The sequence below is a fragment of the Haliotis rufescens genome, unplaced genomic scaffold (genome assembly GCF_023055435.1).
Source record: "Haliotis rufescens isolate VD_foot unplaced genomic scaffold, xgHalRufe1.0.p SCAF_3, whole genome shotgun sequence".
Classification (NCBI taxonomy): domain Eukaryota; kingdom Metazoa; phylum Mollusca; class Gastropoda; order Lepetellida; family Haliotidae; genus Haliotis; species Haliotis rufescens.
The window spans coordinates 42,812,530-42,828,758 of record NW_025964001.1 but is presented as its reverse complement, the minus strand read 5'-3'; the positions used below and the strand labels follow the sequence as shown (position 1 = coordinate 42,828,758).

The 16,229-nt window shown below is 43.1% G+C and overlaps 1 protein-coding gene across 1 annotated transcript; it reads right to left on the bottom strand.

Moving 5' to 3' along the window:
* Window positions 1-562: 562 nt before the first annotated feature.
* Window positions 563-16,074, bottom strand: LOC124123486 (galactose mutarotase-like). Its single transcript, XM_046486672.2, has 8 exons — window positions 15,972-16,074; window positions 12,467-12,597; window positions 11,082-11,233; window positions 4,920-5,129; window positions 3,550-3,631; window positions 3,020-3,164; window positions 2,496-2,667; window positions 563-1,452 (listed from the first exon to the last, which is right to left on the bottom strand). The coding sequence occupies exons 1-8, from the start codon at window positions 16,025-16,027 to the stop codon at window positions 1,372-1,374; spliced, it is 1,029 nt and encodes a 342-aa protein (XP_046342628.2). The 5' UTR covers window positions 16,028-16,074; the 3' UTR covers window positions 563-1,371.
* Window positions 16,075-16,229: the final 155 nt, after the last annotated feature.

Here is a 16,229-nt window from a genome sequence, read left to right as displayed (position 1 = left end):
ATATATAACGATGTATCAAGGCAGCCACTATAAATACGTTTAAGGGAATTACATGATAAGTGAGTGAGTTAGGTTTAACGGCGCTTTGAACAGTATATAAGTTCTATCTGGCGTCAAGCTACTGATGGAGAACAATTCGAAGGGATGCAGGTCCTTACCACTTCGGTAAAATCCACGAGGACGAGTTATGATGCTGAAACACCGAGTTATGTAATCAGGGCTAAAAGGGCTCATAGGTTTCCGGCACTCTAAGTGGGATTTTTTCGTCTTGTTTCGCATCGGGCCTTTAACAGTCTTCTAAACACACATTATAATAAAAGGCAGTATTGTTGCATGCATATAACTAGATGCAACTGTATATGTGTGGGTTATAGTCAGGTGTATGAAGTGTCAAAACCATGTCAGTTTGTCCTCTTAGTGTTCTCCTCGCGAACACCTGGTGCTATGACTTTCATTGATCCATTCATATTCATAATAATTTTTATGCCCAATGGAATCTGTTCCGGCGGATAATCGAGGCTGACTATTGACGTTTAATAATTGCAGCATGTAAACTCGAGGCTAGTCTATCAAATGTTTTTTATTCAAAAAAATAAAAATAACAATGTTCCTATGTATGGAGCTATTAGATTAAACGCTTGAGTCGGAATTACAAAGCATTTGTAATTAAGAGTAACGGTCGGTCGACTTGGGGTTCGAGCGGTCATATGGATCAGGGTCCCGTTCCACAAATCAATCTTAGCCGTAAGTCGATCGTAACTTCCATTCTTTAACGTTGATTTATGACAGTTGTGGCGTTAAGGTCGCTTTGTGGAACCAGGGGTCATGTGGATCAGATTATACCATAGCCAGGTGTTGTTCATCCCACACTACCAGTACACAAAGCTTAACCCCCTTCCTTATCCACAAGAAATCTCCTCCAAAGGCAGACTGCAACATTCCGACTATACCAAGAACATGTGTTTATGAATCGCTATTAAATAGTGATGATACCAGGTGGTCGCGAAAAAGGTGAGCGTATCCTGCCCCACCGGGTGGACCGTCAAAAACACATGCACAGGCAAGTCAATTGTTCATGGGAACAACATCTAGTCCTGATTACCATGTACATTTTGCCTCCATTCAATAAAAATGAATGCCCCTTTGGCCATCATAACTTCATTATGAGCCTGATTCGTAAGACACGACGCTATAAATAGCGTCCAATCAGATGACTCTCAGGAGCGAGATAAATTATATGCTCAGTCAGTGATAATTGAAAAAGCGATGGCGACGTTATTTCCGAAAAGAACCGAAAGTGGGTATTTATCACAAACGAAATAAGATACAATACACGGGATAATGTGGACACCTTGGATGCACGCTGGCTGCTCAGCTGCTGACACCAAAAGTATACGATGTTGTCTGCCGGTATGTCTCCCCGGGACGTAGAACGCTGTTGGGGAAGCTTGGCTGAAACAGTGGGAGAGATGGTGGTGTTGATGTATGTCGTATATGTGTAATAAAATACATGCATATATACAGTGTATAATGCATGGTAACAACACCGGTTCTCTGTGATCGTTGTCATTGCCTCTTCTGTGTAGACTAAAGCCTTAATCACTCATCGACTTTACGGCCTATCACTTCAACAGTGCCCGTGCTGTTGCTGATTAATGCTCTGACCCATCTGGCTGTTGCTGTCAAACGCTGACCCACCTGATTGATGCTGTCAGGTGCTGACCCACCTGATTGATGCTGTCAGGTTAGTGCTGACCCACCTGATTGATGCTGTCAGGTGCTGACCCACCTGATTGATGCTGTCAGGGTAGTGCTGACCCACCTGATTGATGCTGTCAGGGTAGTGCTAACCCACCTGATTGATGCTGTCAGGTGCTGACCCACCTGATTGATGCTGTCAGGGTATTGCTGACCCACCTGATTGATGCTGTCAGGTTAGTGCTGACCCACCTGATTGATGCTGTCAGGTGCTGACCCACCTGATTGATGTTGTCAGGGTAGTGCTGACCTACCTGATTAATGCTGTCAGGTGCTGACCCACCTGATTGATGCTGTCAGGTGCTGACCCACCTGATTGATGCTGTCAGGGTAGTGCTGACCCACCTGATTGATGCTGTCAGGGTAGTGCTGACCCACCTGATTGATTCTGTCAGGGTAGTGCTGACCCACCTGGTTGATGCTGTCAGGGTAGTGCTGACCCACCTGATTGATGCTGTCAGGGTAGTGCTGACCCACCTGATTGATGCTGACAAGGTAGTGCTGACCCACATGATTGATGCCGTCAGGTAGTGCTGACCAACCTGATTAATGCTGTCAGGTAGTGCTGACCCACCTGATTGATTCTGTCAGGGTAGTGCTGACCCACCTGATTGATGCTGTCAGGGTAGTGCTGACCCACCTGATTGATGCTGTCAGATAGTGCTGACCAACCTGATTAATGCTGTCAGGTAGTGCTGACCCACCTGGTTGATGCTGTCAGGGTAGTGCTGACCCACCTGATTGATGCTGTCAGGGTAGTGCTGAGCCTCCAGACAGAATCCTCCGTACTGGGAGTAGTTGGCCCCTCCCTTCCCCGCGAGGTCCTGCAGATAGAAGCTGGTGTAGAACTGCACCCCTGGCTCTGTGGTGTAGCACTCCATCCACCGTCCACTGGGCGGGTGCTCCACTCTGTCGGCATAAAACATCTGGTTTATTGGTATCACTGCATGGCAGCTTCAATAAAACAAACACCTGTAGTGAACTGCACTGAAAATGTATTGTCCAACAGGTTACACATGGGTGGCATGTGTCTAAGGTCGAACTTAGGTCATTGTCATTCTAGTGGTTATACTAAAACAAGCCTTGGCTTGATTTCTGTTTCTGAAATTCATCAATGAAAGGAAGGCTTCATAGCGACGGAAAGATAAATAGACGATAGGTTTAACATATCCGAGTCGCATGGACGATACCAACATGATGTTGAATCATCCTGTTACCGTATTTACCCATTGAAAATATTTATCATTTCCATAGACCCCAACTTGCTGCAAGACGCCTTTCTCCAGACACGGACAGGTTGAAGTTGTGGTCAAATCCCTTTCCACCGGGCACCTGTCCAAGTCGGTCCCCAAGACGTACAGGGGACCTCAGGTCCCATTCCGTTCCCGCCACTCTCCGGATCTTGCCTGGAAAAGTCCATAGACTACAGTAAGACATGGTTATAAGTGGTAGAAGATCGTCAGTATATCGTCTCTTCCCATGTCAAACATTATATTACCACGAGCCGTCATCGCCCTGTGGGGGTTCCGTGTTGGATCTCGTCCCCAGCAACCTATGCTGAGGCGACAGATCGGATGGTCAGGTTCGCTGACTTGGTTGATTGCATCTCATCCTACCCCGACGGTGTTGATGGTTGCTCAAAATATCGTTCACTTGTCTGGTCCAGACTCGATTATTTACACTCCGCCGTCATTTAGCTGGACTATTGCAGGTTGCGGCGTTAAACAACAAACAAACAAACAGTCGTCATAGTGTTATCTACATGCACACAAAGATCAACACGCAACTTACCTGTTGGAATCGCGCGTTCATGAACAGGTAAAAAAGACTCGGCATTGATTTGTACAACGTGATCATGAATTTTCCCCGAGCCCTGAGAAAATAAATATACAATATGACCAACACGTGTGCCCTGGCTTAGGTGTACTGCTTGAACAAGGGGAATATGTTTGATCTTAAGAATATACCTATGCCCACCCAGTAGTAAATGGGTACCCGATGGTATGTTGAGGTAATATTATTATCAACTCTGAGGACCATGAGTGATGGTGTTGGGTTTAACACCGCTTTATCACAATGTTTCACTTATATCACGGTATGTCGGGTTAATGAGTGAGTGAGTATGGTTTTATACCGCTTTTAGCAATATTCCAGCAATATCACGACGGGGGACACCAGAAAAAGGCTTCACACATACATGTCGGGAATCGAACCCGGGCCTTCGTCGTGACCCCAGCGCCCGGGATCAGTAATATTTGATGAATAGGGAACGGGCAGCCCAAGCATCTAAGGCGCCGCAATTAGCTGTGCAGAGTTATATCCCTTGAGCGCGCCAAAAACCTATGATCGTGGGTTCGAATCCCGGTTCACCCGATTAAGTTTCTAGGTTTGTCAGCACCATACCTATGCTCGAGGGTTTTACCAAAGTGGTAAACGTCGGAGACCTGCATCACTTCCAGCTTTCCACTGGAATATTGTTCAAAGCGGCGTTAATTCCAACTCACTCATAAATCAATAAAGCAACAGTAAATGGCCACAAAAGAAGCAACGGTCCTTCTAATTTGTGCCAGAACAGTAATAACTACCACAAGCTGGTTTGTTAACATATAGAGCCTAATTCAAGCCTGCACTGGGTGGGTGGACAAGACACCGTGCGTCTAAGTGTTATATTGCGGGCTATTGAAGAGACACATTCAGTAGTGATGTTCCTCTTGCTAAACCTGTCAGTACGTGTAGTATAAGACAGGGGCGGTGGGGTAGTGATTAAAGCGTTCCCTCGTCACCCGTCACCATGATTTCCCACATGGGTACAATTTCTGTTGCCCATTTCTGGTGTCCCCCGCCGTGATATTGCTGGAATATTGCTGGAAGCGGCGAATAATCATCTCATTCACTCACTCACTCTGACAGGGGTGTCTGAAGTAGTGTATAAGTGAGTTGAGTTTGCATCTTTTCAGTCGGATCAGAACGTGTTAGTGGACAGAAGAACCGTTGATGGAGGTCGTAGGCTCAAACCAATTTGGTGAAACCCCTGAGGACAGGGCATATTGCTTATCTTGGATTCGATCCTAGGATAATTTATAAAAGACGCAAGTCCTCTCTACACAAGCCTTCTTTCCCATCTCATGTCTCCCCAGTTCGAAGTTACCATGGCAACTTACATGTCCTCCAAGGTTAAAGTAACCGTGGCTGCTGAAGTTGACAGGTGTTGCCTTAGTCGATGTTGCCGTGTAGTCGATGATCAGCTCATTCTCATCAGTCAGTTCGTATGTGACTGTCAGAGTTACCTCCCCTGGATAGTTCTCCTCACCGTCAGGGCTGACATATTTAAGGCTCAGTCTGTTGCCATCAACCTTAGCCTCCCAGAATCTCTAGAAGTTTTGCAACATGATGAATTAAACATACTGGCAGAGCATAAGACCCTGCATGCAACTACATTCTTCACAACGGTGACTCAGGCTATATGAGTCATTTTCAAAAGATGTCACTTTTTGAGTTTCCAAAATTACAAAATCCAATGGTTGATACAATATCTTTTTTTTGTTTAAATGGAGTAACAAATATCTGAAGCTGTCAGTAACATCAAATGGATGTCTTAATGATGCTTTTAAGAAAGAGGAATAACCAGTTACCATGGCAACTGAAACTTGGCTTGTCTTTCCCATAACAATGTTTGTGTGAATTATTTTGGTTTGAAATTCATGAAAATGCAAAAAGCACATACGAAACATATTTATTTCTTCATATTTTTGTATATTAAACTTGAAGTGAGGATGAAGGGCATTTATTTAGTCTCTTAATGACCAATATGTACTCAGTGTAAATTCTATGAAATACTGTTGCCCCTTCAACATAAATATTATGATTTCTAAATTTTCAAGATTCCTTGGAGGTTTTTTATTTGATAAACAAAGATAAACTGTGATCAACTTATGTCTCATTGCGGAAACTAAAGACATATTAAGATATATATATTTTTTAAATGAGTGCGTTATAGGAAAGACATGCATGTTACAGGATTGACTATATTTGTTACAGAAAAGACATTGCAAATTCATATCATCAGTATGAAAAGAGCGGTAAAGATTATCTTAAATGTTTCTCATGTATATAATAATGTTTGCAAAAGTAATACCAGTCATTATTTTTTTCAGTGATATTGATAAATTTATTCCAACTTTTTAAAGGATAAATTCTAAAATCTGTTACAGTAAGGACAAAAGTTTGTTACATGACAGAACAAATTACCATACAAAGACATTTTAGATCACAAAGCAGTTTCCGCATTTTACTGTAATAGAAAATGTGTTACTTTGAATAACAATGCACATGTTTGTGATATTTATATTTTTAAATAATTAATATGAAGAATGTTACCTATGACCTACATTATAACTGTTACAGGAAAGACCTAAGACGTTACAGTACTGACAATGTGAAACGAAGTTTTGGTCAGCCTAGTTTGTTCACTATCATAAGTTAACAAAGGTTTACCAAACAGGGGTACCACTAGATGTAGTTATAGTTATATTTCGATCTCATTGTGAAATCTCCAGATTGATGTGATAGAAGACAGTTATGGTGAAGACAACATTTTGTTACATTAAAGACATTTAGAGAATAGTTTTCATGTCTTTTTATGGTTTCTATGATCAACAATCAAATCCAAAGTTTTTGAGGTTGAGTATTAATTTTACTAATATTGTGAAACACTGAAAGTATCTGGTAAACGAATCGTGGTAAACTTGAAACAATGAAGACTTGGTCATCTTGTAGAATGAACAATTCAGAAAATGTCAGAAAACACATGACCTACAATTAGAACACAACTTTCAACTGCAAGTAAGAATCTAAACTACAACCTGGAATGCAACACTTGAAACATCAAGCCATCTAAGAAGAAAGTTGAAAGATTATAGCTGTCTTCCAAAGACATTATACCCCTTCATAGTGGCTTTTAACTGTAGACCAAATGTTATTGTCAACCTCACAATGAGATGATTCTGGAGTCTTCTGTAACTTTGGGATGATTGTCTCAATCACTAGCCCCCTCAGCTTCAGCCTTCACCATCTTTCCTTCACTAGCCTCTCATCTTCAGCCTTCACCTTCTCTCCATCACTAGCCTCTTCATCTTCAGCCTTCACCTTCTCTCTATCACTAGCCTCATCTTCAACCTACACTTTCTCTCCATCACTACCCCCCTCATTTTCAGCCTTCACCTTCTTTCCAGCACTAGCCTCATCTTCAGCCTACACTTTCTCTCCATCACTAGCCTCCTCATCTTCAGCCCTCACCTTATTTCCAGCACTATAGTTTCCTCATATTCAGCCTTCACCTTCTCTCCATCACAAGCCTCATCTTCAGACTTCACCTTCTCTCCATCACTAGCCTCATCTTCAGCCTTCACCTTCTCTCCATCACTAGCCTCCCCATCTTCAGCCTTCACCTTCTCTCTATCACAAGCCTCCCCATCTTTAGACTTCACCTTCTCTCCATCACTAGCCTCATCTTCAGCCTTCACCTTTTCTCCATCACTAGCCTCCTCATCTTCAGCCTTCACCTTCTCTCCATCACTAGCCTCCTCATCTTCAGCCTTCACCTTTTCTCCATCGCTAGCCTCCTCATCTTCAGCCTTCACCTTCTCTCCATCACTAGCCTCATCTTCAGCCTTCACCTTTTCTCCATCGCTAGCCTCCTCATCTTCAGCCTTCACCTTCTCTCCATCACTAGCCTCCTCATCTTCAGCCTTCACCTTCTCTCCTTCACTAGTCCCCTCATCTTCAGCCTTCACCTTCTCTCTATCACTAGCCTCTTCATCTTCACTCTTCGCTTTCTCTCCATCACTAGCCTCCTCATCTTCAGCCTTCACCTTCTCTCCTTCACTAGCCCCCTCATCTTCAGCCTTCATCTTCTCTCTATCACTAGCCTCTTCATCTTCACTCTTCGCTTTCTCTCCATCACTAGCCTCCTCATCTTCAGCCTTCACCTTCTTTCCATCACTAGCTTCATCTTTAGCCTTCACCTTCTCTCCTTCACTAGCCTCCTCATCTTCAGCCTTCACCTTCTCTCCTTCACTAGCCTCCTCATCTTCAGCCTTCACCTTCTCTCCTTCACTAGCCTCCTCATCTTCAGCCTTCAACTTCTCTCCATCACTAGCCTCCTCATCTTCAGCCTTCACCTTCTCTCCATCACTAGCCTCCTCATCTTCAGCCTTCAACTTCTCCCCATCACTAGCCTCTTCATCTTCCCTCTTCACTTTCTCTCTATCACTAGCCCCCTCATCTTCAGCCTTCACCTTCTCTCCTTCACTAGCCTCCTCATCTTCAGCCTTCACCTTCTCTCTATCACTAGCCCCCTCATCTTCAGCCTTCACCTTCTCTCCTTCACTAGCCCCCTCATCTTCAGCCTTCACCTTCTCTCTATCACTAGCCTCTTCATCTTCACTCTTCGCTTTCTCTCCATCACTAGCCTCCTCATCTTCAGCCTTCACCTTCTTTCCATCACTAGCCTTATCTTCAGCCTTCACCTTCTCTCCTTCACTAGCCTCCTCATCTTCAGCCTTCACCTCCTCTCCTTCACTAGCCTCCTCATCTTCAGCCTTCACCATCTTTCCATCACTAGCTCCCTCATCTTCAGCCTTCACCTTCTCTCTATCACTAGCCTCTTCATCTTCAGACTTCGCTTTCTCTCCATCACTAGCCTCTTCATCTTCACTCTTCACTTTCTCTCCATAACTAGCCCCCTCATCTTCAGCCTTCACCTTCTCTCCTTCACTAGCCTCCTCATCTTCAGCCTTCAACTTCTCTCCATCACTAGCCTCTTCATCTTCAGCCTTCACTTTCTCTCTATCTCTAACAGCATCTTCAGCTTTCACCTTGTCTCCTTCACTAACCACGTTTGGGGTAGATTGTGTATAGTGGTCTGTTCAAAACATTGGCCAAAGTGTGAATTTGCCAGATTCCCATAAAAGACTTGTCCCTCTTCACTTTGAGGGTTTTGAGTCGAAATATGCTTTGGACTATGTTGTCCCTGTGAGACAAGTTCCTGGAACATATATGTCAGAATACTGAGCATAATGACGTGGTAAGTTATGTCTCTTTACACTGACATCTTTCCTTTATGCCTTGAGACGGGAAATTTCCATCAAGATCTTTGGCTTCATATTGGCAACAAGTTCAGAGACTACTCTCATTGTTATTTCTGCTGCTCTGTCAATTGTCCCAAAAGCAAGTACACTGCCACATGATGGTGAGCAGTTACCATTTGATAACTAGTACAAGGATACGGCTCACCATTTGTCATTGCCATGGTTAATTTAGTTGTACAGCTCCACTCTGAAATTCCACTTTGGAGTTGCTTTGTATTCCAGTCAAGCACACATTGCTATTCAGTAAACCTTCATGAAATCAGCATTAGTGAATTTCAAATTATTTTGATGATGTTATGAAATCTATACATTATCATACTTGAGTGTTTGTCTTTGCCAACAAAGACCTTTTCAGAAAATAAAGAAGCGCGGAGAGTTGAATTTTAGTGCAGTGAAGAAATGTTTTCCTCCAAAACTCGTATTCTAAAACTTGTTTGACCTTTTAAAATAGAAAATACCCATAAGCTATTAGGTACTTCATGATCACTGCCATGATTATATATTAAATGTAAAGTTTGTCTTTTCTATAACCATGGTACCATATTAACTCCGAAATCATAAACACTTATTTTAGCAAGCTTAGGAACAAGTAACTAAAATCTCATTGATCCCTTTAGTACAATATATCATCAAACATAACAGAGAATAGTTACTTTGATTCTGATTGTCTTATGGAAATGTAGAATGTCATTACTGAAGCAAAACTGTCTTTGCCGTAACACATTTCTTATAACAATTAGGTGTTTCAATAATTTTGCATAAAATGATGAAGTGCAAGTTTATCCTACAAACTGCTTGATTGAAATAATTAATTAGAATATTGAAAAAGAACAGAGAGTAATTTACTTTGTTTCTTTATAACTTTTCAATTGCAAAATGTCATTACAATAACAAAATATGTCTTTACTGTAACACTTTTCTTATAAAAACAATATGTTCTGACAATGTTGCTCAAAATAATAAAATACAACTTTGTCTTTCAAACTGCTGAATTAAAATATTCAGTTGGAATGTTGAAAAAGAACAGAAAGTAATAGTTTTCTTACTTTATAGCTTATTAAGTGAAGAAAGTCATTACCATAACAAAATCTGTCTTAGCTGTAACAAAATTTAGTGTTACAGGAAAGACTGTTACAGGGAAGACAAATCATTAGATAAAAAATTATATTGACTAATTAATGGTCCCTTCATGAAGCTGAATGTTCACACAATTTTCTGTTCATGAATTGGCACATAAACTTGGAACTTGAAATAACTATTTTGCATCTGTTCCATTGAATCATAGCGTTATGGGAAAGACATGAAATGAAAATACTCATCAGTTCCTTACCTTTTTGGTTAACTTTTGGTGCTTATTTTTCTCCTGGTGCACATCAGTTAGATTGAAATTACACACTGAAATTCCTAAATGAATCTAGTTTTTATAAGATAACCACAGTAGTATTAGATATATGCCAATATTTATAAAATGACAGTTTCTCAAATTTGAATCTAAATGCACTGGGACAGCCAAAAATTAACTTTCTACCCATTTAAAACGCATCAAAAACACATAATATGACACAATGATTGAAAATAACCGTTTTACTAGATGCATTACTTTGCAGGTGATAATCTGAACGAATTGCAATATATATTTTTTTAAATTTTGTAATGGGTTCGGACAGAAATAGTGACATCTTTTGAAAATGACTCATATATGACAGAGAGGCAGCTAGCGCTTCCTTGGTGCCAGAAGAAAATTTAAAGTGACACATGTTACATTCGTTTAACACCTGACATATTTTGCTATCGGTAATAAGGACATGCGACTAGTGTTTCCAGGCAGCAAGGAGACAGTAAATTGAGACGTATTTTATCATTAAATGTCTTCCTAGAATCTCCAGAACATGGATTGATATTGTGAAACTATGACGAACGTTTGCTAAGAGATGGATGAACACCGTCAGAGAATAGGTGCCGTTTACCTCGGTTTTTTAAACGTCAGCTCAGGTACCTAACAGTTGGGGGAACCTGAAGCACAGGACAATGCCATTAATATTCTGAAGTAACAAATTCGAGGCGTCGTCTGAGAGGTTTCTATATATTAATATTAGTTACATGGTCGTTGCTGAAACCTGCGATCTAGGATATGTTGCGTCCAAGTAAGCATCATAATCGAGGCCTAGCACCGACCTTGCCAAATCCTCTCTTTCCTCCATGCAGACTGTTGGGTCCATCGTTGACAACCAAAGAGTAGGAGGTGCCTTCGAGACTGAACTGTCCACCGGCGATCCTGTTGGCGACTCGACCAATCAGAGCACCAATGTACCCACTCGCAGCATAGCCTTAAGTCATGAAGAAAGTACATTCGGGAGAATATGTTTTATGTATAGTTTTACCTCAGGTTTTGGTTTCCAATCAGTAAAATCATTGCCGATGTTCCAAATGCTGGGATAATACTGTATGGCAAAAAGTAATACTGAATGGCGAAAAGGGAGTATGTTTTGATAAAAATTCATATCTTCAGTAGAAATATGTCTGTAGTCTTGGCCACATCTCACTTGAATCTTATACCATTTTAATCATCTGATCCTATACTCAGTTACTTAAACATCTGACCGTCTCCGTGGTCTAGAGGTAGAGCGTCGACCTGGAGAGCGGAAGGTCGGGGGTTCGACCCCCGGCCGCGTCTTACCAAAAGACGTTAAAACTTGGTACTCGATGTTACCCTGTCTAGCGTTAGGCATTGAGGGGCTAAAACAAGGACTGGTCGGCTTGGAGTCAGTATACTGTGTCTGAGTGGGATGTTCATTTTAAACTGTGGCATTATATCTCATTGGGCTAGCACTATAAATCGGCATCAGTCCGGACTAGTACAAGCAGCCACACACACGTGCATGCACGTCGCCATGTAAGTTCAAGAATCTTGCACGCTTCGTTAAACCCAATTTCACCTCACCTCACCGTAAACACTGACCCTTGAAGATCAGGGTTAGAACACATCTTCAGCAACCCATGCTTGTCTTAAGATGCGACAAATGGGGTCGGGTGGTCAGGCTCGATGACTTGGTTGATGTATGTCATTGCATCCAAATTGCTTTGATCGATGCTCATGATATCGGTCACTGGATTCTCTGATCCAGACTCGATTATTTATTGACACGAGTAGGGAATGGGTGCCGTACGTCTCAGTGATGAGTCGCGTCCATTAGGCTTGCAAGAAACCGTTACTCATGGCTTCAACTTCAGGGTCGCTCTGGTCTATTTATTGGTATGTTAGCACCATACCCATACTCGTGGGTATCACCAAAGTGGTGACAGTCTGCATTACTCCAAACTGGCATGCGGTTATATAAGTTAAATACTGTTCAAAGCGGCGTTTAACCACGAAACTCACTTGAAAATTTGCCGTTGCAAATTCACATCTGTACACAATATCGTTTCTTACAATATTTTTAACAGACCTTGACTGATCTAATGGTGTTTAATGTGTTTTAGTAACATTTGTTGTAGACACTTCTACAATGTGCAACGTGTCCTCGACAATTATGCAAAATGTGTTGCTATTTCGAGCCTACCTTCCATATCATCAAAGCCGAGGCTGACGTCCTCCATCTTGCCCTTTCTGTCCGGGACGATGATGTCAGTGATGATGCCGCCATAATCTAGGACTCTCACGATGACGTTGTTCTTGTTCTGGAACGTGTATCTGGAACAGTGAAACGTAGACTCTCCAAGCTCCATTGTAACATGCAGACCAAGCAGACCAAGCAGACCAAGAGGACCAGGCAGGCCAAGCAGACCAAAAGGACCAGGCAGACCAAGCAGACAAAGCAAACCAAGAAGGCTGAGCAGACTAAACAGACCAAGCAGGCCAAGCATACCAAACAGACCAAGCAGACCAAGAAGGCTAAGCAGACCAAGAAGGCCAAGAAGACCAAACAGACCAAGCAGACCAAGCAGGCCAAGAAGGCCAAACAGACCAAGATGGCCAAGCAGACCAAGCAGGCCAAGATGGCCAAGCAGACCAAGCAGGCCAAGCAGACCAAGAAGGCTAAGCAGACCAAGAAGGCCAAGAAGGCCAAGAAGGCCAAGAAGGCCAAACAGACCAAGCAGGCCAAGAAGGCCAAACAGACCAAGTAGACCAAGCAGGCCAAGCAGACCAAGAAGGCCAAGCAGACCAAGACGGACAAGCAGACCAAGATGGCCAAGCAGACCAAGTAGACCAAGCAGGCCAAGCAGACCAAGAAGGCCAAGCAGACCAAGACGGACAAGCAGACCAAGATGGCCAAGCAGACCAAGTAGACCAAGCAGGCCAAGCAGACCAAGAAGGTCAAGCAGACCAAGCAGACCAAGAAGGCCAAGCAGACCAAGACGGACAAGCAGACCAAGATGGCCAAGCAGACCAAGCAGGCCAAGCAGACCAAGAAGGCCAAGCAGACCAAGGCGGCCAAGCAGACCAAGATGGCCAAGCAGACCAACAAGGCCAAGCAGACCAAGGCGGCCAAGCAGAGCAAGCAGACCAAGAAGGCCAAGCAGACCAAGCAGAACATGCGCAAGCATGTCCACCTTGTTGTACGTTATTTAGCCGTGTTTGAAAATCACAACTTTGAACAACACAAAGCGGTGCATGTCAGTGATTATGGTTTTACGCCACTTTTGGAAATATTCCAGTTATATCTCGACATAGGACAAGAATAAATGGCTTCACACATGTGTCTTTGGTATGACGAGCGAAAGATCAAAGCAATCTGCACATTTAAACAGAGAAAACATGACCGGACATAACATATACTCTTAAAAAAAAGAAACGCAATACGGATATTTTTGGCCATAAAATCAAAATTAGCCAGTGCAGCAGCACTATGAACGGTACTGGAGCAGGGTTTTTTTCTGCGTCATGCCAAGATTAACAGAAGTGCAAAGAAACAATGTCATAGGCCGCTTGCAGGCAGGGAAATCCCGATCAGCTGTAGCCAGAGTTTTCAATGTAGTGCCAAGGGTTATGGGATCGGTTTCAACAGCATGAGTCAACACGTGATCGGCAAGGTCTGGACGACCAAGAGTAACCGACACCGCCCAAGATCGCTACATCCGACTGCGCCACCTTCGTGAAAGGACGACGACAGCCACCTCAACCGCATCCCAAATACCAGGACTGCGCAGAATCTCCGACCAGACTGTACAAAACCGTTTAAGAGCAGCAGGTCTACGAGCAAGACGTCCTGTTCGACGCGTCATATTGAGTCGACAACATCGTCAACAACGACTGCATTGGTGTCGTCAACACAGGATATTGTCTCCACTGCGATTGAGAGATGTCTGGTACAGCGACGAATCTAGATTTCTCATCCGTCGTGGGGAGGGGTCTACAGACGTCGGAGAGAACGTTACACTGGAAACTGCGTACAGGAAGTGGACAGGTTTGGTGGGGGTAGCTTTATGATGTTGGCGGTTATCTCTCATCATGGCAGGACAGGTTTGGTCCACAACCAGGGCAATCTTATGGCTCAACGATACATCAACGAAATTCTCCTCCCACACGACCTCCCAATTGCAGCCAACGGCAACGGTGTATTCCAGCAGGACAACGCTCGACCGCATACAGCACGGATCACAGGAGCCTCTCTACACAACAACAATGTTGATGTTCTCCCCTGGCCCTCCAAATCCCCGGATTTGAACCCGATAGAGAACCTGTGGGATGAATTGGTTAGACGGCTACGCCGACGTCAACTACAGCCCCATACGTTGCAACAGTTGGCTTTTGCGTTGCTGGCCGAGTGGGCTACCATTCCCTAGGATGTGATTCGCATACTCGTCTCTTCCATGGGCAGGAGATGTCAGGCCGCTATCGATTCCAACGGAGGACATACGCGTTATTGATGGTAGCTGACCTTCACCTTGGACTTTTCCTCTGTGCCGATAACTGAGATGACTACAATCACCAAGTGTTCTCTCCACAACATTTAGGCTCAATACCTTGTACGGTTCCTCGTATAAATGTATTTTCCCACCTCTCACAAATCTGGCTTTGCGGTTTTTTTAAGAGTATAAATGAGATGTTCCTTTCCAACTTTGCTGGACCATCCACAATCCACTCCCGTGGAGCACCAACACGTCCAATGTTATCCAGGCGAAGCGGCGGTCCCTTGACTAATGCTACTATTACTTATGAAGGACTAGTAGGGTTGAATTATAATTCTCAACTGAGAACAGTATGTGAATATCACAGAAAACATTCACATACATAATTAACATCTAGGTAAAGATTCCGACATTGACATAAGATAGATATCTAAAATGTTGCCTGTATGTATGGATATTTAACACGTGTTTTGTCTAGTTCCCGAGAATGCATAATATGAAGAACTTGTCCTTCCATTTATCAGAAACATTACGGTAAAGCCTTTCATTAACTAGATATATCATTCAATCGAAGCCTTATGGTTCCAGACAAATCCTTTTCGGATCATCAATTACGGTCACTCCGCATTTTCATAATCATAAGAAATCTTTACTGCACGATTCCGACTTTATTATAAGCATGTGTTTATGAATGATACCAGGTGTTCGGGAAAAGGTGGGCGTATTATGTCACCCGACACAAACACATGCAAAGGCAAGGAAAAACTAATGAGGATTGTTTGGTGACATTGCTTGACCTGGCCGACATTAAGCTGACAGCGACCACCCTTGTTTATGCTAACAACATGCTCGAAAATGTACACGCCACAATTATGCTTAACTATTGCAGATTGCGGCACAAAACAACAACCACATTTCACTCCGTAGTACCGCACAACTCGATACAAGTTCGATTGTTTCCAGGCATCCGCTCTACAAAGAGATGTCAGCAATACGACTGCCGTAAGTCTATGTAAAAAGTATAGCAGTTACTATTATCTCTGGAAACTGGGTTTCACTGTTCGCAGCGATAATTAACTATCTGGGTGTATCCTGGAGTGCCTGTCTGATAACCTAATCACGACCCCTTCCAACAGCCATAGTCTACCTACATAGACTTCAGACATCAGATGGTACATACGCACATCCCTGAACTAAACACTCCAGTCATGTCACCTTGTAACTTCCTCGTCTTCTGTAGTTTTACCAAATGAATCCTTCGAGATCGGCATGGTTGAGCTGTGAGACAGACTGACACACGCACTGGTCAGGACGTGAGGCAGTTATCTGCCCTTGTGACAGTAGGGCACATCTCAAAGCATTTTCGTCATATATAATGACAGGCTGTTCCTACCTGACGAATAACTATCAGTATCGAGCGTTATATAGCCGTCATATAGCAGGAATATTGCTGTGGGCGGCGCGTTAAACAAC

Bases quoted from the DNA above. Each gene is read 5' to 3' on its own strand.
- LOC124123486 (XM_046486672.2), bottom strand. From the start codon at position 16,027: ATGCCGATCTCGAAGGATTCATTTGGTAAAACTACAGAAGACGAGGAA. The intron at 3,632-4,919 runs GTAAGTTGCCAT...TTATTTTCTCAG, and splicing joins ACTTTAACCTTGGAGGACAT to GGCTCGGGGAAAATTCATGA. The intron at 2,668-3,019 runs TTGGGGTCTATG...TTATGCCGACAG, and splicing joins GAAAGGCGTCTTGCAGCAAG to AGTGGAGCACCCGCCCAGTG.